At 49.0% G+C, this 27,342-nt stretch overlaps 2 protein-coding genes across 15 annotated transcripts in view; both read right to left on the reverse strand.

Annotated features, from left to right (window-relative positions):
- Nucleotides 1-9,538, reverse strand: part of LOC125283437 (thyroid receptor-interacting protein 11-like) — a 50,181-nt gene extending 40,643 nt beyond the window's left edge. For all 3 annotated transcript variants that reach the window (XM_057307572.1, XM_057307571.1, XM_057307566.1), the window contains exon 1: nucleotides 4,179-9,538. The gene's annotated coding sequence lies outside the window, so the exon portion shown is untranslated. The remainder of the gene's footprint in view (nucleotides 1-4,178) is intronic.
- Nucleotides 9,539-13,337: 3,799 nt separating this feature from the next.
- LOC125283178 (thyroid receptor-interacting protein 11-like) overlaps nucleotides 13,338-27,342 on the reverse strand; it is a 51,501-nt gene continuing 37,496 nt past the window's right edge. For 5 of the 12 annotated variants that reach the window (XM_057307538.1, XM_057307535.1, XM_057307531.1 and 2 more), the window contains 2 exons: nucleotides 25,975-26,049; nucleotides 13,338-25,122 (listed from right to left, as the gene is read on the reverse strand). In XM_057307538.1, coding sequence (XP_057163521.1) covers nucleotides 13,484-17,677 — 4,194 coding nt within the window. In that variant the 5' untranslated portion in view covers nucleotides 17,678-25,122; nucleotides 25,975-26,049 and the 3' untranslated portion in view covers nucleotides 13,338-13,483. The remainder of the gene's footprint in view (nucleotides 25,123-25,974; nucleotides 26,050-27,342) is intronic. The other 7 variants (XM_048222860.2, XM_057307532.1, XM_048222866.2 and 4 more) reach the window with 4 other exon arrangements.

Raw genomic sequence — 27,342 nt, forward strand, 5'->3', positions numbered from 1 at the left:
AAATATTTTAGCAGATAAAGTCACAGGTCTGGGTGAATGATCGCATAAGGGGGTGAGGAAGTCAAAGCAGAGTTCCAAGATGACTCCTCCCTTTTGCACGTGGGAGCTGGAGGACACAGTGGCCCCATTCACGGAGTTGGGGAGTAGCAGTGGCAATGAGGAAAATACAGGAAGGGGATCTCAAGCACACTTTTGGAAAGAATGGGTTTGAGATAATTATGAGACATTGGAATGCAGATTTCCAGTTGGCAGCGGGAGACCCAGGGTTCCGTGAGAAGATCATGAAAAGCAAAGTGAGTCATGCCACACAGTGCAGATTCTCACCTTGCGGCTCATGGGGAATCAAAAGGTTTCCAGGAACACGTAACAGAAGATCTGGGATTCCAAAAGAATCACCCTGGCCAGAGCAGGAGCACGTGGATGGGACAGGGAGCTGGACGTGAAGGACTTGTTGCAACAGAGCAGGTAGGAGAAGGGCCCTGAGCCAGAAAAGGAAAGGGGAACAGACTTTCCCTTGACTTTCCCTTGGTCACCAATGCATCTCCCACAAGGCTGCTGGGGATCCGTCTAAAGCAAACGCAGAGCATGTCAGCTCCCCCACTTGAAACCCTTCTACCTCCCGCATTTCGTTATCTGACAACTTCTCCAGAATTCTTGTTGCTACTCACTCCTCGACCCAGTGTCTTGTGCCCCTGACACAGCCCTGTGCTTCAATGTCCAGGCTAGTTTCTTCTACCTGGCAAACACCTATTTGCCTTTTGAAGACTTCCCTCCTCTACTGTGAAGGAAGGAAAAGCAGCGGTGACATCGAGGAGGTCGCCTGGCACCTTGAGCCAGGCTGCACTGCTGGTAGAAGCGGGCCTGGGGCTCACAGGGAGGCCATGTGGTTCTCCTGTTGGACACAAACCATCTCGCAGAATAGCAGCACAATGTGACATAGCCAAGGTGATGAAGGGAGACAAAAAAGGACCACTTCCTCTTGTCCAAACAGACAAAAACCAGGTTGTCATGCCAGGTAGAAAATACCAATCATTCCTCTCTCCCAGCTGATACCAGCAAGTGCCTTCCTCCTGAACGACACCAGTTGTCACACTACTCATACCTCCTTCTAGAAAAGACTGATGGAGCTACCCAATCCCAGAACTGTCTCACCTCCAGTCGGCACGCAGTCTAGAGCACAGCTTTGTGTGCTTCTTTGAAGCACACCTGCTTCTTTGAACACTCCCCAAAACATCCACCCAAAGTCCAAATCCTGTAAGTTCTTTCTAACACCCTCTTTCTTATTCACCAGCCCCACAGTTCCCCATGATGTGGGTTTTGCCTCAGGATGAGTAACGAACCCACTGTGTTTAAGGACAGGTGTGCTTCCAGTGGCCTTTCTGGAGGATGCTGACCACTGTCACAGTAGGAAAGGATGGTTCCCTTTTTTAGAGGGACTCCTAGGTGTCCTGGGAGGCCAACTGGCTTTCTTAACGTTATTTTTTAAGGGTTTTATGACTGTAACCTAGGGCGGCAGGCACCAGCCTGACCCACAGCTAGGACATAACTAGGACTCCATAACTGCAACCAAATAATATTCAGAACAGAGGGAAATCAAGAGGTGCCTAGGTGGCCCAGTCGGTTCAGTGTCCAACTTCTGATTTCGGCTCAGGTCATCATCTGAAAGTCCTGAGATTGAGCCCCAAGTTGGGTTCCACACTCAGTGGGGATTCTGCTCAAGATCTTCCCCCCCCCTTCCATCCTCTTCTGCCCCCGCCCATGCACGCTCTCTCTCTAAAATAAATGAATAAATAAAATCTGTAAAATAAATAAATAGTGGAGGGAAATCAGAAGTAGTAATAATAATTTATGGAAGGCTTCACTCTGTGCCGGATCCTGTACTAACTGCCTTGGACCTATTTCTCATTTCATCCTTACATCCCAAAGGTGGGTTACCATTCTAATCCCCATTCCAAAGAATGGACTGAGGCAGAAAGTGATTTCCCCAGGTAATGCAAGGAATCCCTACGTTATTAATAACATGACTTTCTGACAAGGCTTAAGGGTTTAACACACTACAGTGAAGATGCAGATCACAAAACTTGAAGGACAGAGCCCTGGAAAATGTCCTCAAACATTAATTTATGTAATCTCCCAATCATGTTGCATGTTGTTCCGATGAAGGAAAGCCCAGTGCAAAAAAAAAAAAACCTTGAAGGATTGCATCCCGATGGCACACATGCCTGGTCTTTAGAGCCTGAGGCCTATCCCAGAAGATTCTGACTCAGTCAGTCTAGAGGAGGACCTAAGCATTTGTGTTTTCTTTAAAAAGCCCCACAGGCTCTGCTGATCTGCCCTCTGGGCTGGGTACAACTGCCTAGAGTCTCTGCAATTCCAAACCCAAACTTCCCTTACAATGTTGAGATGTCTGCAGACACAGGGGGGCACTGGAATCTAAGAGAAGAACAGAGAAATTATCAAAACTATCCCATGGAGAGTCAAGAAAAGGCAAGCTCTAGTTATACTACTTCTCTGTCCTTATTCTGTGTCTGAATTACTCTACGGTCAATTTACTTTTTTTTAAGTAAGCAACTTTGCAAAAACAGTTACCAACAAATATTAAATAATCAATAGTACCAATAAATTTTAAATAAACCTAATTGTAACATCGTACTGAAAAGTATTCTCTCTCTCTGATCACATCGATGGCACTTCAGATTCTCTTAGCAAATAACAGTCAATATGAGAAAAATTATTTCTAATTCAACAGTGTGACACACGTGGTCAACAGCACCTGAATGCTGGAGAAGAAATGAAGTTGGGTGGAAGCCATTAGCCTTCACAAATTTCACCACACACTGCCTCCAAGTCTTCAATACTTAGATATGTATTCATCTATTTCTTGAATCAACCACCACTAACACCTACTACATGCCAGACATGGCTCTAAGTGTTTTATTAATGTTAACTATCATTTAATCTTCACAGTCATGTGTGAAGAGGGATTATCATCATCCCCATTTCTCAAATCAGGAAACTGAGATGCAGAGTGGTTTAGTAACACAGCTCATAAGTGGCAGAGCTAGGATCAGCTTGGCTCTGGACTCCATGTTTCAATCACTACGCTTAGTGTCCAAGAACCTACAAAAAGTGCAAGTCTTAACCCCAAACATTGGCTTTCCCCAACCTACAGTCCCTACATGGCCCCAGCTTCAAGGACATTCTCTCAATTCCTTTAACAGTTCACACTCCTCTCCTATTCTAAGGGAACACTCCCCCCCCACATCCCTGTTTATTCTTAGCCGTCTGTTCTCAGCTTATATGATATCGCCTAAATTACAACCTCTAATGCACACTGTATTTCTCAGCACTCAAAGCAAAGCGGTAATTATGTATATCATGGGTAATTATTTGCTTCCTGCCTTTTCCAGCCAGGTGGTAACTACATCATGCACCATGCCAGTCCTATTTATCATGTGTTCCCCGTCACTGAATACCCACCACCCACCCAAAAGAAAGGGTCAACCACAAAGTACACTCTCAACAATTTCTGTTGAGTGAACCAATGAATGAAGTACACTCCAGCCTCGTGCTTTCCGACTTGTCACACTTATCTGTGCTCACAACGCTGCCCCACTAGACCCCTAAGAATGTAGACTCTTGCGGCAAACATGCAAGAGCTCTGAAAAGTACTGGCTCTGCACACCAATATTACGTGCTCCTAGGCAGACCATGCCCCCCCTACACACACACACACACACACACACACACACACACACACCCCTTGACTGGCCCGACCTCAGGTGCAGTGGGGATCCTGACAACCCCCAATGGAAAGTAACCTATTCAAGAGGGAGAACCTGAACTCCTCCTCCCCCATCAACACCGCACTTATTTGCTTCTCCTCGGTCTTGCAGACAGACTTTAGCCCCAAGAAGGCCAAGCCCCCGTCTGCCTGGTTCAGCGCCGGAGTCCCACTCACGCCATCCCCAGGCCCGGCGCACAGCACAGGTGAGGTAATTATCACCTCTACGAATGAAGCCCCGCTCTGGGCACTTCACACGTGTGAAACCCGGGGCGCACGACTTGACGGCTACCTTCTAGTGCACAAGCGTGTTCCTGAGACACAGGCCCGCCTCCCCCCCCACAAACCCCAGTCCCCCGGGGACGCCCCCGGGGACCCCGCGCTCCGCAGGCACCTCTGCACATAGAAGCATCTTTGCAAGTGCCGCGCACACCGTCGTCGTCGTCTGTGTCTGTCGAGGAGGAAGAACAGGAGGTGAAAGAGGGCGTCCTCAGGCTACTGGTCATGTCCGTGGAGGTTCCGGGATGCTGCGCCCACCGGGAACACGGAAGAGGGTTCCGCAGGCGCCAGGGGAACCAGCCAGCCTCGGAGAAGGTAGGAGGGGTTGGTTCCACCGCGCTCAGCTGAGGCGGCTTAGGGACGCCGCATACGTCGGCTGCCCTGACAACCTTCCCGCTCATTGGCGACTCTGCCCAGACGCTGATTGGACAATTTCTCCGCCCCCTCAGGAAGGGTTCATTGGATTAAAAAAATATAGCCCCGCCCACTAAATGCAGAATCGCTCTGGGGGCGGGACGTAAAGGGAAACGGACGTAAAGAGCCACCGCAATGCATTCCGGGAATTGTAGTCATGGATGCACGGGGAGAGCACCAGAACATTTTCTGTCATTCACAGGAGGGGGAAGAGCTGCAAGATCCTCAGCATTGGGGCGAGGCGCAGAGAATCCAGCCTGAGGAAACAAGTGTTAGTGTTACATTGAGTCGGGGCTCAGTCTCAACCACTGAACAAATGTTCATGGAGCGCTGACTCTGCGCCAAGAGTTGTGCTAAGTAAGGGCTTTGCGCACATAATCGCCTTTCAAATGTGGAGGAAGGAATGTGCGGAAAACTGCTACAATAGGAAACTATGTAGTAGTGAAAGCGAACTAGAGCTGCCAGTTACAAGCATCAATGGCTGAAGTTAAGAAACATAATATTCAGTGAAAGAAGGGAATAGAACATTTTTTAAAAGTTCAAACCAAGCAAAACGAATGTTTAGAGTAAATGCACATAAATGATAAAATACTATACAGAAGAAGAAAGGAATGAGGGGAGGGGAAACAATCACCACATCTGTGACATTTAGGGAATGGGGAGGGTAGAACACTGGAGGAGAAGGATTATATAGGCTCTTCAATCATTTCTCACGTTCGGGTGGTTCACATGTGTTTCATGCATATTTAAGACGTTCCTTATATATATATTTTGTACTGGACTTCTTAGAAAACATTTCCTAGAAAAATAAAGAAGTGCATTTGTATGTTCCATTTCTCTGTCAGGAGCACTGAATGGAGCTACTCAAACTTTAAGAACTCACACACACACACACACACACACACACACACTAACAATAAAATGTCAGGGTACATATCTTAGGGCAAGATCAGATATCAAAAGCTTACTTAGTATTTAATGGAGGGACAAGAACTCATTGATACCCAAAGTAGAAATGACAGTGGAGAAGGATGAGCTTAGGGAGGCTTGCCAGGGGGAGTGGTGAGATCAAATACACCACTTTCGTTGAGTGGTCCTCTGCCAAGAGGGTAATGCAAACCACTGAATGAGCACAGTCTCCTACCTTGGCAGTGGACACATTCCATGGGTGTGAGTAAGTAGTAAGTGTGAAGGGCAAGTAGTATAAAGTGTCAATCCCATAGGTGTGGATGGTGAGGCTGAGAGTAATTGGAAGAAGGTGGAGGCAGATATATTGATGTGCCTCTTGTCGTTTTCTAAGCAAAGGACACCTCTGTTCTGCAGAAAAAAAATCTGATTCAGAGGACACTGGTCCGTTTTTCACTGAGGGCCACGCCAAAGGCTTCCTGCAGGCAGGCCCAACTCCTTTAGAAGTTGCTGATGAAGGAGCTAGACCTTTATGACACGGGAGTGGAGTTTGTTACTGGCTAGTTCAGGCGTCTCACTCAGGCTGTGCGATGCCTCCAAAGAGGAGACTATACTGGGGTAGTCCTCAACTATGTCATGAGACAATGTCAGAGAACGTTCACTGCCAGCTCATCTGCATCCTCTGACAAAGTCAAGGAAAGAGAATCTGAAATGTAAAACCCCTGTGGACATTCATATTGGAGCAAAAAGCAGGCATTAACCATGAAACTTCTCCGCAAGAGGCTAAAGTAGGCATTTGGTGTTCTGTCTATCCAGCATTCTTTCTTCTACAACAGCCTGAGTTAATGATGAAGAACTAAACCCTCCTTTCAATCCGTGTGGATTAGATGAGGCTCCTCGCCTGAAACATGGTGAAACTTACCAAGGCCTGGCCGGTCACACACACAAACACCCTCACCATACTTTAGAGCTGGGGAGGGTGGTGGTGGGTTTGTCCAATCAGAATGAATGCCAGGGTCGAACGGGAGGGAGTGGCTAGGCTAGAAGAGCTCTCTTTTTTGCTGGACTGGAAGGATGTACTTACAGAGTTACTGAGAACCATCTTGCCACCTCATATAGGCTGACAATGATGCTAATGGGAAGGCTAATGGAGTCTGGAGCACTGGATGCTCAGTTAGGGGTGACCCCGGTTTGCAGTGTGGGAGCTGACGGGACAATCCCAGGAGCCTGTGGAATTGATGGATCAGGAGGATCTCGGCTCAGAATGATGAAAGTAACTGACACCCAGCGCTTGGAGCTTGCATCCTGAGCTGGGCACAAACGATCCCTCCTTTCCCAACAGCACCTGGTAGGACCTCAAACTACCATCTTCCTTCCCTGCTGGTGCTCTTTTCTGAGTCTGGGGCCTATGAGCTCATCACAGCTTTAAATGCCTACAGTCCATTGAAAGGCTATCTTTCCTCAGTTGAGTTGCTTTAGCACCTTTTTCAAAATCAGTTGGATGTATTTGTGGGGACGATTTCTGGGCTCTTTGTTCTGTTCTATTGATCTGTGTGTGTGCCCTGCAGATGACACACTGTCTTCCCAATTATATGTATCTAATAAGTTTTGAAACTTGGTACACTGTATGTTCCCATTTTATGATTCTTTTATTAAATTGTTTTTGAAACTACTCTAATCCCTTTGTCTTTCCACATTACGTTTTTGAATAATCTTATCTATCACGACAAAAAAGGAAAAAAAAAGAAAACCTTACTGGATTTTACAGCAATTGCATTAAATCTCTCTATAAATCTGGAGAGAGGGGCGCCTGGGTGGCACAGCGGTTAAGCGTCTGCCTTCGGCTCAGGGCGTGATCCCGGCGTTCTGGGATCGAGCCCCACATCAGGCTCCTCCGCTACAAGCCTGCTTCTTCCTCTCCAACTCCCCCTGCTTGTGTTCCCTCTCTCGCCGGCTGTCTCTATCTCTGTCAAATAAATAAATAAAATCTTAAAAAAAAATCTGGAGAGAGTTAACATCTTTACTACGCTTAATCTTACAATTCACGAGTATTGTGTATCTCTCCATGTATTTGTATCTTTGATTTCCTTTATCAGTGCTAAATACCTTTCAGCATGTGACTCCTGGACATGCCTTGTTAGATTTATCCCCAAGTATAGTTTTATTACTAATTGTGAGTGTGTTTGATTGTGGTGCCCACATGTTCATATCTAGTATATAGCAGTACAACTTACTGTATGTGTTTATTCTGTGTACTGTTTCACCGTGAAACTCCGTTATTAGTTCTAAGAAGAATTAGATTTTCATACCCTCTTGTGGCATAAGCCTGAAATTAAGATTCCATACTAAGGGCTGTCTTGATGCCTGGGAAAATTAAGGAGGGGCTCACATGGCCAAATGCAAAGTAAGGTCTCCTAAACAAAAACCCTTCTCACCACAGGGACCAGACATGGTGCCTGTTGATTTTTGAGGAGCAGCATTCAGTTCCCTAGAAGCCCACTAAATTCTTCAAGCAAGCCACTCATACCCTCCCATCAGAACCAGGACTTGCAGCCCCCCTCCACCTTTAGGACACAGTCTTGCCTTCCAAGCCCCTGCTTATTCTCTGTGTTCCCAAGAGCAATCCCTGTGCAGCCCTGCACAGTGTGGGGGATCCTACCCCTGAACTGTGAGCATATGTGACTAGTGAACTGCTGTCAATCACAGCTGTCGGGTGTCAGGTGATCCCCACAGGTTTGCAACAGGAAGCTCTCTCTCACCAGGGAACTGAGGAGAAGGTGAATAAAACAAGTGGCATCACAAACAAGGAGGCCCACCTTAACTGAGGACATGGGGACAGCGTGAACTGTTCCTTTGTTAGCTAACTAGCCTCAGAGGTGACAAGCACTATCTGGGAGGGAACTGGCCATCGCTGGCCAGCTTGTGTGTTAGCTCCTGTTCTGTTTTTCAAATGGAAGTCACCATCCGTTTCCAAACTAATGTCCCATCTTTGCCACCAAGGTGAGAACCAATGTGAACTGACTGTATCTAGGCGTGAGGTGCCATGAATGTGACCTGCATCTGGCCTGTATGGGTCTCCAAGACTCCCTGCTGAGGTCCGCAACCACACATGCTGACTGGTGTGCTTGAGTTCCACCGACTGGGAGCTGGGCCAGTGCTGGGGCAGACACGCAGATCCTGTTGGGGAAAGCGCACCCCAAGCACAGTCCTGGGGATGACCCTCTCTGGTGTTGGTGGAAAGGAAGGAGACCACGACCCCAGGGAGACATAAGAATGGCTCCGTGGCTGCCTCATGAGCACTGTGGTTCAGGCAAAGGGAGTGGCCTTGCCTGTCTCCCAAGCTACCACTCCTTTCCCTGTTACCCTGTGTCCTCCTGAGCCCTCAGAATTTTGAGGTGCACATCCATGGCAGCCCAGGGCCCAGGAGCTGATGAGAAACACAAAAGTGGGGGGGGGGGGTGTTTGGTGTTCCACTTCTCTCCCAGTGCAACCCTCTCAGCCACACACTTGCATTTCTCTTAGTGTTGTTACTTCCCAGCCTGTCGAAGGACTCTAGATGTGATCGAGAGGCTTAAGGCTCCCACTCCGGCCACAGACAAAATGGTCTTCCTGGCTGTGGACTCCAACACTGGGGAGATGGACTGGCATTCCCACAGGAAGAGGACAGTCAGCCATGGCGCTACCCCCCAGCTCCCTTTCCCCATAAACACCCAGAACATGTGCACCATGTGTGATTGGAGACAGAACCCAAAACTCATGACTTTATGTGGCTAGAAATGAAAAACTATCCTGAGGCAATCTGCAGAGCAGGAACAGTGGGGAGGGGAAGCAGTCCACGGGAGAGAAAGGCTGTAGCAGAAGATGGTTTTGCTTCATCAGCGTCTGGGCTGTGGGTCCTGTGCTCTTTCACTGACCACTCGCTGCCCAAACCTGTTTAGCACAAGATCCGGATCCTCAGGGTTATGGGGGAAAGATCCACGGCACCCCTGTGGCACAGTGAAGGTATCAATTCACACCCTGACTTAAGTCAAGAGACTTGAAACCATACAGCTATTGCCATGACAGAGGCTCCAACCCTGATGATGCTGATTGGAGACTCTCCGGAAGAAAAAACAGGAAAGATGAGCAGCGTAAAAAGACACTCCCCCGCCCCCCACGTAAATCCAGGAATAAATAAACTGACAATAAGGAGGAATGGAACCCTCCCCCCCACCCCAAATTAATTCAACATAGTGTCACAATTTGACCCAATTGGAAATCCAAAATTTACAGGGACGTCTGGGTGGCTCAGACGATTAGGTGCCCGCCTTCTCCTAGGGTCCTGATCCCCGGATTCTGGGATTGAGCCCCATGTCAGGCTCCCTGCTGGACAGGGAGTCAGTCTGCTTCTCCCTCTGCCTCTCCCTGCCACGCCCCCTAGCTCCTGCTCTGTCACACTTCTTGCTCTCTCTCAAATGAATAAATAAAATCTTAAAAAAAAATCCAAATTTACTAAAATTATTTGTATGGCAAAAGATAAAAGGAGGCCAATTGGCTATTGTCCCTACAACATAATTCTGAATTAACTTTATTTTTTTAATAATAATATTTTTATTATGTTAGTCACCATACAGTACATCCCCAGTTTTTGATGTAAAGTTCCATGATTCATTACTTGCATATAACACCCAGTGCACCATGCAATCTGAATTAACTTAATGTCTGCTAAGACATGCGGGTTGGCTAACCTTCATGGACTTAATACGAGGGTTCAAACGATGGTTATACTAGTAAAATAACTGCATTCTCTAGCTTCTGTAGTTAATGCTTTGACATCTCAGGCCTTGGTGACTTTGGAGGGACTGTCCCTGACAGGCATAGTTAATTTTTGGAGATGGTCCACAGCTTGCCTCTGAGCACACCTTTCACATGTAAACCAACCAATTCAGGGCCTTTGCCCCCAACCACTCCCTCTAAGAAGCTCTTACACTCTGGGCCACCATCCCCTGCCCTGATCACCCCAGGGCAGGGACAGACTACTCCAGACACCACTGTGGCCCAGGCCCACTGAAATTATTCCAACTAACCAGTCTTAAACGTGCTCACCCTGCCTCACCTGTCCCTTCCCGTGGAAACCACAGTGAAGGCTCTTGCCCACATTTTCCCTTCACTCCCTCTTTCTCCTGACTGACCCTGGTGCTTCCCTGGATGGCCCTTCATGGCTCTCATGACCTCCTTTCTTGGGATCTGTGTTTCTAAAGAGCTTCTTCCATTGTGACAGTTATTTCTATATCTTCCTTTCTTACCATACCTGATTAGAATATACCCTGGTCCCATTAAAACTCTGAGACTGCCTAGGGGCAGCTGGGTGGCACAGTCAGTTAAACTTTTGGCACAGGTCATGATATCAGAGTCATAGGATTGAGCCTCTTGCTGGACTCTGTGCTCAGGGTGGAATCAACCTGGGATTCTCTCTCCCCCTGCCCCTCACCTCCCCCCTCTTTTACTCTCTCTCTCTCTCTCTCTCTCTCAATCTCTAAAATAAATAAGATCTTTTAAAAATAAAACTCACAAGGGAGACCAACAAATTTAAAAGTGGTAAATATTTTGCTATTATATATTTGGCCAATATGTTCTGTTCAGTGCCTATTTCAACATCTTGAATTTGAAGGCGACATGTTTTACCTTGTTATGCACAGGGCACCCAAACCACACTCTTATCACACACAATCCTTGAGGGCAGGAACTTACTGCACCCATCTTTCTCCAGGAACATAGGTATGACATCACTTTTGTGACATCCTACTGTGAGGACATTTGTTTGACACACTTGTTAAGGACATACAAGTGCAGGGGCGCTGGGGTGGCTCTGTGGGTTAAGTGTCTGCCTTGGTTCAGGTCGTGATCCCAGGATCCTGGGAACAAGCCCCACATAGGGCTCCCTGCTCACTGGGAAGCCAGCTTCTCCCTCTCCCTCTGCCCCACCCACCCTTTGTGCACTCACTCTTCTGCGCTTTCTCTCTGGTAACTAAGTAAAATCTTTAAAAAGAAAAAAGGACATACGAGTCAAACATCGCTCAGTATTTTTTGGGTTCTGGACACAACTTATTTCTTGTTTATAAATTTTACTGAAACCCATTTATGCTGTTACTTGTAAATGAGCCCACGTTGGGTGGGGCTCCCCTCAACAAAAGGCTCTAGGATCGGTCCAAGTTAAAATCCCCTGTTAGGGGGGACTGGGTGGCTCAGTTGGTGAAGCGTCTGCCTTTGACTCAGGTCATGATCTCGGGGTCCTGAGATAGAACCCCACATTCGGCTCCCTACTAAGTGGGGAGCCTGTTTCTCCCTCTCCTTTGGATTCCTCTGCCAGCTCAAGTTCTCTCTCAAACACATAAATAAACTTTTTTAAAAATCCCCTGCTAGTGCCCTAGTGAAAAGGCCTTAGCAACCTCCTCTCCCACTTTCTGGAGTCCCTGGACCACCCATGGTATCTGTAAATTGTCCATGGGTTCCCAATGCAAGAAACGGCCCTCCTTGGCCCTGGGTTATAGACCATGAAAGCAACAATTGCTGGCCAGGCACTGGGCTCTCCTGGAAATAGAGACTCTCACGGATTCTGAGCCTTCATATCCAGCTGTCTGTTATTCCGTGGGTCATGGTACCGCCCACCAGCTCAATATAGTTAGCAAGGCCTTCTTGCTACAGGCTGAAGCCAAAGTCTGCTTATCCTACCTGAGGCTGGGGGTGGTGCCTCTGTCCACAGTCCATTGCCAGACTCCATGGTGCTGGAGGACGTCAGCCCTTCCTTCTACCCTTGGACACCTAGAGATTCCCATGGGATCAACTGAGTGAACATCAATGGAATTGATACATTTGGTTTTGACGACCGCCTCTCACTCTTGCTCGGGTGCCAACTTCACTTCCTAGGGAAGCACCTGTCCTACACCTTAAAAGTCTCAGTGCGGGTTGAAATTGACATGGAGACAGCAGAATCCACTGTGACGGAAAACCTCAGATTAAGACTCAGTATTGGGGCACCTGGGTGGCTCAGTTGGTTGCGTGTTTGCCTTTGGCTCGGGTCACGATCCTAGGGTCCCAGGATTGAGCCCCACATAGGGCTCCCTGCTCAGCTGCGGGCCTATTTCTCCCTCTCCCTCTGCAGCTCCTGCAGCCTGTGCTCTTCCCCTACTTTCTGTGGCAAATAAACAAGTAAAACCTTAAAGTAAAAATGCAAAGAGGTCTGAATGGATGGTTTCCTGCATACAATGGAGCAATTAGCCTTGAACTGCAAATGAAGATTTGGAGTGGCTTTTGAGAAAATGGACTAGGCAGTCCATCATGGACATTTGGAATAAAAATCGCTTAAATCCTGATGATAGGAGCTAGTTAAATAATTTAGGGTATATCCATAAAATGCTGGGTTTTCTTTTAAAGAACAAATTGGAATTCATTCACATTTTGGAAGATCTCTAAGGCAGAGTGATTTAAAAAAAAAAAAAAGTCAGAAAATACTATACTCCCAAATAGGCAAATACACATATATTTCTAAAAGGCCGGAGAGAAATCAGGTTACCCATAGAGTGATTTCCTAGGCAACAGAAAAACCAATGGAACAAAAATTAAAAATGAAAAAAAAAAGAGAGAGAAATGGGACTTAGCGGGGGTCAAGCAAATTTACATTTTTTTTTAAATCGTACGCATCTTGTACTTTCATGCTGTTCACCTTGTTTCTCGTACAAGGTGTGTGTGTTCGTGTATTTGGTAAGTTCGGAACATTAAAACCAGTTGATGTGTTCCTTACCCAGGGTATATGTAGATACCTGCTCCTTGTGAAAACATTACAGCATTACAAACAATATTGGAAGTATCCTTGGACCACAGCCTCCAACCCCACCAACGTCTACTCTCATAAGAAGTCACCACTGTTTTCAGTTTGGGGAATACCTCTGCAGTCATTAAAAGACCTCTGTTCTTGTTAAGTCATAAAAGAATATTTTTATTAAGCTGAAAGCAAAACTGCAAATACATTACGTTTTGCAAAAGGCCATTTTGGGCTAAGGTAGACACACAGAGTGACTTGCGTTCTTCAAAGCGCCGTCTCCTCTCCGGCTTGAGAATCGTCTATTTCTTTGAGGGGCCTGTGGCCGCCATTCCAACCTTCGTGGCAGGTGACAGTATTTGGGGCGTGTATGTGGGGAAAGCATCAGTGACAGCATTTAGAAGAAGGTGCTCCGATCCATCCGTTTCTGGTCCTGGGGGGGTAATGAGAGACACAGCTGTGGTGCGGGGCTTCACATCTTTTTTTCGGGGTGTGGATCCTAGGGCAGTGTTCAGATGTTGTGGGCCTTGTTTCTTAGCCACTTTTCCCCTTCCTCCTGAATCTGGGGGCTTCACGTCATGAGCAGAGGGTTTAGGTGGTGGAGAAGCTGAATGTGATTCCGCTTCTAGAAACTGGACGAAAAGTCCTGAAAAAGAATTGTTGGCCATAGCTCGGTGACTTGGTTTCCCAGGTGTGTTGGGGGCGCTTCTGGATCCAGGCCCCCCAGTCACCCAGCTGGTAACCCCACCTGGCCTTTCACTGAACAGCTGGCGCATCTGGTCTTCTTGGATCCCCAGCGTGCCTGCCATCAACCTTAAGGCTTCCTGCCGGTCGGCATCAGGTGCTTGCAAAGAGCCCACGAAGAGTCTCCTCAGGAGCGTTTTGTCCACCATGCCTTCGGACTTACTTACTAAGTCCATCAGTTTCTTCTGGGTGTCCTCCAGGACTTCCTGCTGGACCTCGTTCTGTTTCTTGACTTCTTGGAGCTGGTCTTCCTTCAGACCCAAGTCAGCCTTTGCTTTCTGGAAGCGTCCCTGCAATGACTTCAGTTTCCCTTCTAGGCTGTCTGCCTTTTCCATCCACTCGGCGAGTTCCAGCTTGAGGGCGGCTAGAACGTGACCGTACTGCCTCCCTTCCTCCTGGGAGGCTGCAAGCTGGAAGGCGGCTTCCTCTTTCTGCTGGGTGACCACGTGCAATTGCTCCCGCAGCGACTGCACCTGCACACTGGCTCGATGGCTCGCGTTTTCCAAGGCCGTGGAAGACAAAACGAGCTTTCCCTGCAAGACCGTCACTTCCTCTCTGAGTTGAGCCACTTTGCCTTCTGAGACCAAAGCTTCGCGGCGACGAGAATCTTCGGCTTCTGAAGCGACGTGACGCCGTCTCTCCAGCTCCTGGGTGAGGCGTGATTCTCTCTCCCGTAAATGGTGCACCTCCTTCTGGAGGGCACAGGTTTCCATTTGTTTCTGTGTCAGTGCCAGCAGGACTTCCTCCCTCTCCTGTGGACACACAACTGTCTGGTCCTGCACGGATGCAACTGCATCGACGAGCCGCTTCGCTTCCCCGGTCTCGCCCTCTTCTTTCCCTCGCAATACTTGCTCCAAAGCAAGTGCCTTCTCTTCCACCGCAGCGGACTGGGATTCCTCCTCTTTCGGCAGCATGGAAAGCCGCCTGTTGGTCTCTTGCAAGGCCTGATTTTCCATTTCCTTTTCTCTACACGTTTCCACGAGCTTTGCATTTTCCTCTTTCAGTTGACACACATCCGTTTCAAAATCTGCTAGTCTCTCCTTCAAATCGGTGACTGCCTGCCTCAAAAGGTCATTTTCACTCACTTGGCTACTGAACTTCTCCTGCAAAGAAAGCAATTCCTCACTTTTCGCTTGCAGTCGGAGCTCTTGATCCGGAATGAAGTTCTGCAGAACGGCCTGTTTCTCCTTCAGCGGCTCCATGTCGGAATCCCCGTGTTCCTGTTGTTTGCCTTCTCCTGGGGACGCGGCCGACACGGAATCCATCCATCTCTGCTTCTCTTCCTGGAGGGTTCGAATCATTGTATCTTTTTCTTGCATTGATTTTCTTAGCTCTTCTACCTCCTCTTGGCGCAACTGAGAAGACTGGCTCACTACGTCAGATGTCACGGCCTTCAGAGAGTCAGCTGGCTCTGAGGAGTCGGGGGAGGGCTGCAGGAAAATCGCATCCAGTTTCCCTAAAAGGAGATCCTTGGCGTGGCAATTCTCCCCGATGCTGAGCTGAATTCGTGCCAGGTCCTTCTCTAAGTGTTCTAAGGTTATTTCCTTGCCTCTGTAAGTCTGGATCAGGTCCATAGAGGTCGCCTGCAGTTTGGAATCCTCCTCGCTGCCAGGGCAAGCCTGCGCCTGGAGCTGGCGAAGATCGCTCTGAAGCTGGGGTGACTCCTGCTTCATGTTTTGGACCGTGGTCATCACCTGCTCTTTCCACTCTTCCATGATCTTCACTCGCTGTTTGAACGTGTCCCGTTCCCGCAGAAGCTCCTTGAACTGATCGATGTGAACGCCGCGAACCTCATCACCAGTGCTGGAGGTCTGCAGGATGGTCAATAAAGTCTGACATTTCTGACTTAAGGCATCCACTTCGAGGTCTTTTTCTCGAATAATGTGTGATAAATTCTGAATCGTTTCTCTAAACATCTCCTGACCACTACATTCAATTCTCGGGGACAGTTTCCGATTTTCCTCTTGCATCCTCTGGAGCTCTGCTTCTTTGGCAGCAAGTCTCTCTGTCATTTTCTGATACTCCCTTGTCAGATGGCTATTCTCCCTCGTTTTCTCATTTAAGACAGCCAACACTTGGTCGCTTTTCGAAGCACACTCTTGCAATTGCTGCTGAAGTCGCTCCACGTCCACGCGCTGGCGCTGAGAAGCTGCAGAGATTCTGCTGGAAAGACCCTCGATCTCCAAATCCTTCTGCTGGATAATCTGAGTTAGTTTACCAATCTCCTCTTTGGACACCCGATCGATGTGTTCGGTCAATCGGATGTTCTGTTCAGTTAGAAGCTTCATCTCCACTTCTTGCTCTTTTATTCCTTGGACTGGTCTTTGAGTTTCGCCTTTAGATGGATCAAGCTTCTCACTTCCGTTCTCTCTAGGAAGAGGCTGACTGCTTGTGACTTGAACGTCGTCACAGTGCTCTGCTGCAATGTGCTGGCTTTTGTCAGGCAGCTGGGCTTTCATTTGGCCTAATGTGTCTTGCAAATTCTGAATCTCCTGGTCTTTCGCTGCAAGGAGCTGAGCGCGTTCAATATGCAGCTGCTCCTGCTGGGATTGAAGATGGTCCACTTTCTGCTTCTGCTCCTGTAGAGACTGAAGCAGTCTTATCTTCCCCTGCTGCTGGTTGTGAATGATCTTCTGTTGTTCCTTTACTTCCTCCTCGAGGTCATCTTTTAACTCGTTCAGTTGGAAGACTTCACACTCCAGTTCGAGGATTTTAGGGTCAGGTACAGGGCGACTCTGTTGTCTCAGGCGCTCCAGTTCTTCTTTCAGATGATGATTTTCGGCGGTCACGGAGGTGAGACGCATGTCTTTGTCCTCCACGGTTTGCTCTAAAAGGTCATTGCTTCTTGAGGCTTTTTCTTTAATGACCTGTGTCAATTGCTTCTGCTCCTCCAAAGCAGAGGACAGCATGTCCTTGGTTTCTCTGTGGTCGGCGTCCATCTGCTCGATCTTCTTTTGGAGGTGGAATAGTTCCAGGTCTTTCTCTTGCATGAGTCGGATCAAACGTGCATGCTCTAAAGGTAACAATTTCTTGATGGTTTGCTTGTACTTCCTCTTCTCTTCCAACGCCTTCTTCTCAGTCCGACACAATTTCGCTACTAACCGCCCTTTTTCGATCTTTAAAGCCCTCACAGCAATGTTGTTTTCCAGACACTCCTCGTTGTTACGGAGAATCGATTCTTCCAGCTGGTGTCTTACATCTTGGAGTGCCAAAACCAACTTCTGGTTTTCTGCTCTGACATCAGAAGCAACGTTGTTCAGATTGTCGTTCAGCCGCTCCATCTCTGCAAGTTGTTGCTCCACCCGTCCAAGCTCACTTTCCCTTTGCTCATACTCACGTAGTTGTTGGCGGTGCCTCTCAATGACGTCGGCCAGTTGCTTCTTGTGGAGACTCTGTAATACCGATACTTCAAGTTGGTGTTCGTCTAGCTTCTTCATCCGTTGTTGTTCTAGGTCCCTGATGGTGGTCTTCAGTTTCCAAATTTCACTGGAGTCTAGTATCTTTGATGACGACTGAGACAAACGCCTCCAGTGACTAACCTCAGCCTCCAGTGTTTCGATGTCCTTCAGGAGTCTGTTGATTTGTGCCTGTGATGTGATGAGGTCGGCGAAGTCCATCTCCTCGCCAGTGGAAGTTCCCTTTCCCACGTGCCCGGTGAAATCAACGTGGCTGGTGAAGCAAGGCTCTCTGCCATCCACTTCCCCTGGGGAATGGTCTAGGCCAGAGCCCAGGCCACCAACCCAAGGCAACATCTCTGCGGGTCATAAAACTGTCCTGGTCCGCTGTGAAAAAGCGTCCAGTGCAGTCGGACTACCCCGCCAAGTGTCCCAGAACCCCTGCCTGCGCGAGCCTAAGAATCCCAAGACAATAAGCGTTTCTAGGCAACGCTTGCGTGGGCCCGGCCCCCCTCCCCTCTGCAGACCAGGTCCTTAGGAAAGGCCAAGGCCTTGGTCTTTCCCAAGGCCGTCTTTGGCCACTGGTCCCGGTCCCAGCCGCTCATCCCCACGACTTCTCACGCCAGGGCTGGGCCCCTTCCGCTTCTTCCCCCGCTTTCATGGCGGTCCTGGGCGGGTCCCAAGTGCATGCTCCTGCCTCACCGCCCCCAGGTGCCTGCCCACACAAAATGCACTTGGCCCTCGACTTTCCCCCTAAGTGGTATCACAGTACACAAACTCCTTTGGCGTGTGCTTTCCACGCAACCGAATCTTTTTAATGGAGGTGAAAGGTACACAGTCCCACGCACCCATCCACCTAGGAGTGAAGGTCCTAGGTGCATTTGACAAATGTCTACACACGTGTAAGGCATGGCCCTCAAGAGACTTTGGGCATTTCCAACCTCCAGAGGCTCCAGAGTGACCTGTCCCTCCCTGCCTCGTTAGCCTGCGGGGACAGTGAGTCCCACTCCTGGGTTTGCTGGTTCACTGGCGGCCGGGAGCGCTGTGACCCATCAACTGCCTCCCGCAGGTGTGCGGCCTAGACCGGGGAGGGGGTCGCGGGCGGTGGCGAAGACCGTGCTGGATAGGGGGCTCCTGGCATCTCACAGAGAGGCCTGGGGTTCAGGCCTTGGGTGGAGGAGGGGCTGGGAACCACACCCCTTGCCTGGTCCCACAAGGCCCCCCCGGTGGGCGGTGCCACTGGATGAGAGGCAGAGAGGGCGGGGCTCCCGTCCAGGAACAGCTCCACAGCCGCCTGGGCCCTGAGGTGATGCAGCCCTCTGAGCGGTTCCCAAGCTGCCCTGCCCAAGCCCCTTGGTCAGCCGCCTCCACCAGGAAGAAGCAATCCAACTGCATGAAGCAGGGGCCAGCTAGACCGCGGGTAGGCGAGTGCGCCGATCTGGGTTGGCACGGGATGAGCCGATTGGGGACGCTGGCCTGGCCGCCTCGGCAGGGCCGGCTGTTTTCTGGGCCGCGCGCTCGATGCCTTGCAGCACGCGGGATCTGGGACCGGGCTGCGCCACGTCGCGACCTGGAGCCCAGCTCTGGGCCAGCGCCAGAGCCCCCGGGGAGCAGCGGGGTGGGTCGTCATCCCGCCGCCCATTGTCCAGGCCCGCAGAGCATCGCCCAGGAGGGAGTGGACCCGAGCCTTCCCCTGACCTCCCCCGGCCTTCCCCTGACCTCCCCCGGGGTTGGCCCCGGGTGAAAACTCAGGTAACCCTTGTGCCTGAGGCCAGGCGGACGCTGTGCTCTGGGGGTGGCGTCCTCAGCCTTTCAGGTTCGCCCTGCTGCTGCGGACCCTCCACGTCCAAGTGCCTGATGGCAGTAAATAAGGAAGGGATGATCAGAGCCCATCGGATGCGCCCAGGGAGTTTCGGTGGTCCATGCAGGGGCTGTACAGGTGTTGCTGTTCCCAAACCCGGGCCCCTGTGGACCCGACTGCCCAAGTTTTTGATATTGACAAATTGGGAACTGGGTGGAAAGAATTGTGGAAACGCCTTGGGCCGACTTTTAGTTTAGCTCTTTAATAGCTTTTTAAAAAGCCTTTCTCCCTTTGGATTTGGAAGCAGATCCTTCTCCAGGTTTCTTGGGGACTGTTTTCATGCTTGACAGGAAACATTCTCCATTATGAAATGACAGAAGACACCAGGGTTTGCAGACCACCAGGCTGTTGGAACAGGAACCACTGGTGGTTTTGAGAGGTCCTGGAGGTGACTGTCATGTGCCCAGGTATCTGGGACACATCTTTCAAGGTCTTTTAGGGCAGTTAGCTGTACTGGACCTAGTGACTGTTTTTGCTGGGCAGAGACATGAAGGTGTGAGTCTTCCACAGCTCTTGCTTCTTTTTTTTCCAAAAGTTGGGTCAAAGGGGGAGTTTGACTTGGCCAGAACACGTGCGGATAGTTCCGTGTGTGTGTGTCTGTACCAAAATACTTTGACTTCCCCTCCCATTTCTTCAATTTCCTTGTTTAAGGTTTGGGTCCCCCCCACCCCACCATAACTTTTTGCTTAGTGGCTTAGTTTTGTTGTTTAACTTTGTTGCTACCCCACCCTATTACCTTAGTGTGCATTTATCCTGTTACCAGAGTTGATGCCTGTGCCCTAAGCCTAGTGCTGCCTACTTTTCTGTCATTTGTAGGAAATGATAGAAATAATGCCCAGCGGGAGGTAGACAGGATAGTAGTGATGTAGTTTTGGAAGGCAGGTGAGGTTTGGTGGGCTGAGATCTCGAGCCAACGCCCGAGAAAGAATTCTTGAGACGTCTTTAGGGCAAAATGCTGGTTTTCTTAAAGCACTGGGACAGGATCCCTGGGCAGAAAGAGCTGCTGTAATGGGGTTGTGGGGGCAACTGATTACATACTTGGGAGCTGGGAGAGGGAAAGAAAAGGGAGGGCTTCAAAAGAACTTTCCTACGCTAAAGAGGATACTGGAGACCTTGCCATTGTCAGGTTAAGGTTGTTTTCCCTTCTAGCAAGGTATTAACATTAAGATAGTTGGAAGTTTCCTGGAGGAATGTCACAGGGTATCAGCCTGTGCTTTGTCCTTCTGCTCCCTCTTCAGGAGTGGGGGCCAATGATTCAACAGAGAATCTGTAAATGAATCCTAAGATAATTCCTTGTGAGCTTTCTTACCCCTGCCTCCCTTTGCATTCTTAGTAACATGCCTTGTAAAATCAATATTCAATGACTGTCAAGACTGATTTGTCATGTTGTCATTCTGGCCTCTTTATATACTGTATCAGGAAAGGGGTGTTTGCTTTTTTTGTGCAAAGTTCTGAGGTATTTATTTATTTATTTATTTATTTATTTATTTATTTTATTTAACAGAGAAAGAGCACAAGCAGGGGGAGCTGCAGGGGGAGAGGAGGAAGCAGGCTCCCCACTGAGCACGCAGCCTGACCTGGGGCCCTATCCCAGGACCCTGGGATCATGACCTGAGCCGAAGGCAGAGCCTTCACCAACTCAGCCACCCAGGGGCCCCAGTTCTGGGCCTTTTCAAGCTACCAAGCCAGTCGGCCCCTCTTTGGCCCCAGCTTCCTCTGTAGCAGCTTCTCTCTTCACACCTGGATTCTGGCCATACGTGCCCCACTTCTAGTTTATGGAGCAGGCCGAGCATTCTTACCTCTTAGCCTCTACCTGAGATTCTCCAGAGTTCCTTTCACCACACCAGCCCTGCAGCTGCCTCCTACTCATTCTTCAGCTCTCCAGGCCAAGGTGTCTGCCTCTAAAAGGCCTTCCCTGATGCTCCGACAGAGAATGGATGGCCCCATCCCGGGGAACGTTCCTAAGTCCACACAGCACCTGGTTTTCTATGATGCAGTGGCCTCTTTACTTGTTATTGTTCCCCAGTAAACAAAATGCCTTGAGAGCCCTTGCTGTCTTTCTCTTTCATCTCCCAGGGTCTGCTGTGGTGCCTAGCACAGGGTAGAAACTCCACAAAGACTATCAAATCCAGTGTAAATCTAGTTCCTACCAGACCGCCCTGGCGGTGTGAGCCCAAGTATGGGAAAATGAAAACTGGATAGAGTCAGTGGTGATTCACACTGGGACTGTAATTCTGGCCCTGACCTTTGACTCTGTTTGAAAATCTTTATTGCTCGATGCCAGTGGAAGCCGAGGCTATTACAGAGCTATGAAGGGTGTGGCAGTTATGCTCCCAAAGTCAAAACTGTTTTTCTGGGGAAGCTTTTGCTTCACTGCTGTCGATTTCCTCGACATATCTGTATTCCTTCCACTCCGGTCATTGTCAAGGCCTCGGGAGGAAACACGGAGGCAGGAGAGAGCCTAGAATTGTGATTCTGTGTTATCGTGTTACTGACAGACATCAGAAGTGGGATTCTGGGTGCATTGCACTCAAGAGGAAGGCTAGAAAGCGTAGGTCCCCTTCGCCCATGAGTGAAGTCGTGTGTGTGAATGGCATGCCCATCGTGTGTGCTATCCATTCATAAAAGGCCATGTTGTCTTCCCAAGAACAAGGACCTTGTCAGCAACCGCACACTAAGGTTCCATGGGACGAACATGGGGGAGAATGAGGAATGGCTGCAAGGAGGGAGTTCTCATGATGTGATGTGTTTACAATGGGAGGATGAGTGTGTTTCAGAAGATGGTTTGTGTATCACAGACATGAGGCTATGTGGTGGTCTCATGACAGGGGGGTCCCAAAGAAGAGAATTAGGATGGCTGATTCATCAAGGGGCACTTATGGAGGCCACACTGTGTACTGTTCAAGGTATTAAAGAATCACAAGTGAACACAACCCAGTTTCTGCCCTGAAGGGGCTCAATAGATCTGTGGAAGAGACAGACAAGCAAGAAATAATTATAGACCATGAGACAAGTGTTTAGAGAGGGACAGCTAATACAGTGAGCAACACTCCACTCTGAGTGAATGGACAGAGGTACCAAAACCAAACAAACAGACCAGAAGGAAATTGGAGCAGAGCCTTTCCTCCCATCTGTAAGCACGACTTTCAATGTTCTCTCCTATTGATTAGGTCTCTTTTCCTTGTAAGAGAACCCAACTCGAATTGCCCTAAGCCAAGATGGGAACTTTACTGGCTCATATGTGACCCAGAGTCCAAAAGGACTATGGCTGCAGCCAGGGCTGGATCCAGGGGATCCACTCTCTAGACAGGCTGTGTCCACAAGGAGACACCCCTGCCCCACCCAGGTTTCCTCCCTCCTCAGTTCAAGTCCCAGAGGGACATAGACTACTTTTCACTGTGGCTAGAGCCCCAGGACAGACTCTGAAGATGTCTGGCTGGGTCCCATGCCATGCCCTGGAAATGCAAATGGAGTCAGCCCCACCCAAACCACAGGGAATGGCAATGGGGGAGTACTGGTCCCCCAGAGAACACTGGGTGCTGTTACCAGCAGGGGAGAAGGAGTGCTGGTCAGAATACACTAAGTATTACATCGTGTCTTTTGTAGGGAAAGAGAACCGTCATCTACTCTTGTGAAAATACAAATTAGTAAAGAGGATCTTGAAGAACAGTTTGGCAGTGGCTATTAGAATTCATAAGGGGCAATTCCTTGAGCCAGCAATTCCTGCACATACGCACGTGTACCTGTGCTTTCTACAACACTATTTAATAGAAAACCATATAAAATGCAGCTATCTAAAGGACCATCAGTATTGAATACATTAAGTAAAAAGGAATTTCCATGCAAAGGAGAACTAGAAAGCCATCAGAAATAATGAGGCAGAGCTATAAATGACAATAGAAGCACAGCCATGAGTTACTAGGATCCAGAATAGTTACAAAACAGGACGTGTCAATTATTCGCTTTATTAAAATTATACATAAATCTATTTATTTTGAGAAATGTAGATTCACTCATTCAACAGATATATATTGAACTACAACCTATGTATTTATTCAATGTGTATGTACAGTCTTTCAGCAAAAACTTACTGACCCTTCTAGGTGCCAGGCACTGGACTGTATTTGTGTTTTCATGTGTGATATTTATCCGTCTCTAGGTGTACTGTTCATCCATAGGAGAAAACACTCTGAACACTGGTTATCTTGGTGGGGGGAGAGATTATGCAGGGTCTTTACTTTCTACTTCATACATTTCTGCATCGATGGATCAAAGGTAATGCAAAGCGTTAGCTCCTTCATCATTCCGACACAAGTATTCACCAAATATACAGAAAGTTATGATAGCGACAGTGTGGAGAAAACAGCCAGGCCAGCACATGGCACAGCCTGCACAGGTTCTACTTATAATCTGTAGGAGGGAAACGAAGGATGGGGGAGATGTTCTTTCTGGGAGTCTCTTCACCAGGAGCATGACTGTGGCACTGTGGTTGCACAGAGGCCTGTCTCGCTGTCTCATGTTTCCTGTGTTATCTGTGTCCACCATCCCAGAAGGCCATCCTCTCTGGGCATGTCCTCTGACCTGAATTATTAGTAAGCCCCCTGAATACTCTGCCAGACACAGACTGAAAACGATGGAACATTCTGGAAGAGGTTTACCTTGGACTGAAAGGCTTAGAGGTGAGCAGGGAGTTGCTGGAAACACTCATACTTAAAACGTGAGGGGAAACCCGGAGCACAGGGGCCGAGGAGGTGATATAACAGGTGGAGCAGGTCAGGTACAAGACAGCGGGGAGCAGTGCGGGGGGACTGGAGGATGACAGCCCCCCTCCATGAAGCAGCCACCTAGGACTTAGGGTCTGATGCTGCCAGATTGGATGTTCCCAAGGAAAGCTGGAAACAGAGATTTTCAGGAAAAAATCTATTTTGCACTGGTTGTAAATCACTGAAACCCATTTTGTAAAGATTGAAGAACGGGGACCTATGGACATCTGTTTTAAATTCCTTCACGGTAAATGCGATGCAGTGTAAACGTATCAGCAGAAGTACACTCTGCGTGACATCGCAAGTGCTCACTCGCAGGTGCAGACAGACAGACAGACAGACACACACACACAGACACAAACACACACCCCTTTTAAAAGGAAAAGGGGAAAAAAGCAAAGAGCGTTCTGTAGTGCACATCGTACCACGTAGGTTAAGGGTACTTGCCGATTTGAAGTGGGTCCTCCGAATGTAGTTCTGTAATGGGTTGTGATAAGAAAGGCTTGACTCTGTGGGAAGATGGGAAAGAGAGAAATGAGTCAAGGAGCTCAGTTTCAGCAGAACCGCAAACACCCACTCCAGGAACGGCAAATACATCCTGCTCCTGTTCAAAGCAAGGGCCACTCACTCCACAGGGCCTTCTGCTTCCTGACGTCTGGCCCTCGGCACACGCACTCACACTTCAGTGGATCGGGGCTCTGGCGAGGTCACTAAGCAGGACACTCCGAATCGGATGCCCACTCACAATCTCATCATGAAATACTGAACACTCAGAAATCGCTCAGGATACGTCAGCAAGGATTTTCCCGATGTTCCAGGTTTTCCAAGTCGTCTCCAGTTTTCTGCCTCTTCTCAAACAAAATCTTTAACACAGTGCTCACCGCTCACAGTTCACTGAAAAAAGGACTCCTATTCAGACTTGAAGTCAGTAACGTTGATGCGATGACTCCCTCCTCCACGATATGCAAAAAATCAGACCTCAGAGAGCCGAATCCTCCATCACAACAACCATACACAAAGGCCAATGCGTTTTTCAGCCCAGAAGCACCTCTGGGCTTGAGTGAGAGCCCGCTTCCTCTTAGTTCACTCGGGGTCCCAACAGGCTAGGACGTCGTCTGCAGAGGCACAGCCTCAGATGCCAGACGGCAACCGATCAGCATATTTTCTGTAACGGAATCCTGTATTTGGAAAGGGTGAAAACCTTGTTTTCATAGGGTAAACTAGATCAACCTCATACTTGAAAACTATTTCCAGATGATGAGAATTAGACATCCTTGAAGGACAAGCTGAAACTTTTATGCTCACCAAAATTTTTTTTAAAGGCAATTCTTGGCATTTTATTGAAATCACTCATTTAAAAAGAAGGAAGGGAGTTCCCTTCCAAACCCTCGGGCTTGAGGCCAGGGCTTAAATCTCAGCTCCGCCCCTTCCTTCACAGGTGCCGAGATGGAAATTCGCTTCACTGCTTTGTGCCTCGGTTTCCCCACCAGAATTCACGAGGCTGCTCTGAGCACTGAGTGAGATGATGCATGGGAAGCATTGCACACGGTGCTACAAAAGCTCCCAGCAGGATTCACAAACTCGCCCTCTACAACTCTGCAAACTCCTTAAAACCTGGTCAGCGTGGCCCCCGGAATATCTCACAGACTGTAAATGACTAAGTTCAGCCTCCCATTCATTCGCTCAAACAATATTGACGACGCATCTGCTCTGGGCTGGGCACCTCGCTATGCCCTGGAGATAACGAAGTAGACAAAATACACAGAACATTTCAGATCATGAAACTAGTGTAGGTCATTTCAAGGTTCAGAGAAATGACGTTCATGGACAGAACAGTCACAAGGGAGAGTGTATTGCATGTGGAAGACTGCTCGACAGGTTGGAATGAGGTCCCGGGGCCAGCAAGAAAGCAGGGAGGGGGTCCAAGGGGAGGGCCCCCTAAAATGAGGTCTCCAGCATGCATCCGGCCCCCTCCCGACCGCTGCCTCTGACTCTGCCCGGCTCTGTCCTCTGGTCCAAGCCACACTTACTGGATGCTGGGCAGCTTTCTCGTGACAATCACTGCAAAGTCGACCTCAAAAATATTTTCATGGGAGATCTTCATCCTGAGGAAAAATACACAGCAAGTTTGCTAATTCTGTATTCCCGCATACATTTACTGACCATCTTCATGTACCGAGTACTAAGCCCCAAACAGCAACGGGCTATTTCAGGGATTTAAATCAGGAATGATATGGTCAGAAAGGTACTTTTCAGGTGACTTTGGTCTCTGTGTGGAGAATGGATAGAGGACAAATGTTAGGAGATTCTCAGAGCCGTCCAGGAAGAAGGTCCAGGGAAGAAGTCACAGGGAGCCTGAACTGGGGGAGCAGCCACTGGCATGGAGGTGGGGAGGCACTGAGAGGCGCTGGGGAAGTAGGAGCTAACAGATTTTCCAAAAAGCAGACTGAGACAGATTAGAGAGGGTCAGGAAACAATTGTGTGTTTGCGGGGGAGGGGTCGGGGCCAGCATGTGCGGGATCAAATAGGATACAACAGCAAACATCACAAAGCATCCCCGTCAGTGAGGGCGAGCACTGTCTTGTGGTACATTTACGTTTTTCTGTGAGAGTCGCCTACGGTGGGTGGGAAAGGGCAGGCGTCTGCAGCCAGGGAATGGGGGTCAGATCCCATCCACCACGTGTCTGCTGTGAGGCGCTGCAAGTCACTAAACTCCCTGGGCCAAGCTTTCCTCGTGTGCACAGTAGAGAAATTGACTGCACCTCACGGGGTTGTGAGGACTCATGAGGAAATAAATATACAAGCCACACGCACAGCAGGACCTGCGCTAGTAAGCGCCAAGGGTGTGCCTTTGATTTACTGACACGGGTACACAGATGTGGGGCCTGGCCTGGGCTGTACATGTATTTTTACTGTGGGCTGCAGTAGAGAGTGTGAAAGCCACACACAGAGACACACACACACAAACATACACACTGAGTTAGACAAAGACAGTCATACGCACAGAGACGCAAAGACCCACACACAGCGGCACACAGACAGAAGAGACAGACACAGAGAAACAGAGATACAAAATACAGACATGTAGACACACAGACCCCTACACACAGACACACAGAGAGGCAGAGACACAAAGACACAAACACAGAGACACAGACACACACACGCAGAGACTCACAGAGAACGACACACACACACACACACACATAGAGAGACACACTAACGGCCCTGCTCCACTACCTGCCTCCCCAGCCTGGTCACCCTCTGGGCTCCTAGCACATTCTCTCCATCTCTGTCATGTGCACTCACTCACTCAGCCCTGAGGAGGATTCTCGAACGCATTCTCTCCTCAGCTCACCAACTGCAAGGACACCCCTTTCTGGCCTGTTTCAACCACA

Source organism: Ursus arctos, unplaced genomic scaffold, assembly GCF_023065955.2.
Source record: "Ursus arctos isolate Adak ecotype North America unplaced genomic scaffold, UrsArc2.0 scaffold_50, whole genome shotgun sequence".
Lineage (NCBI taxonomy): Eukaryota > Metazoa > Chordata > Mammalia > Carnivora > Ursidae > Ursus > Ursus arctos.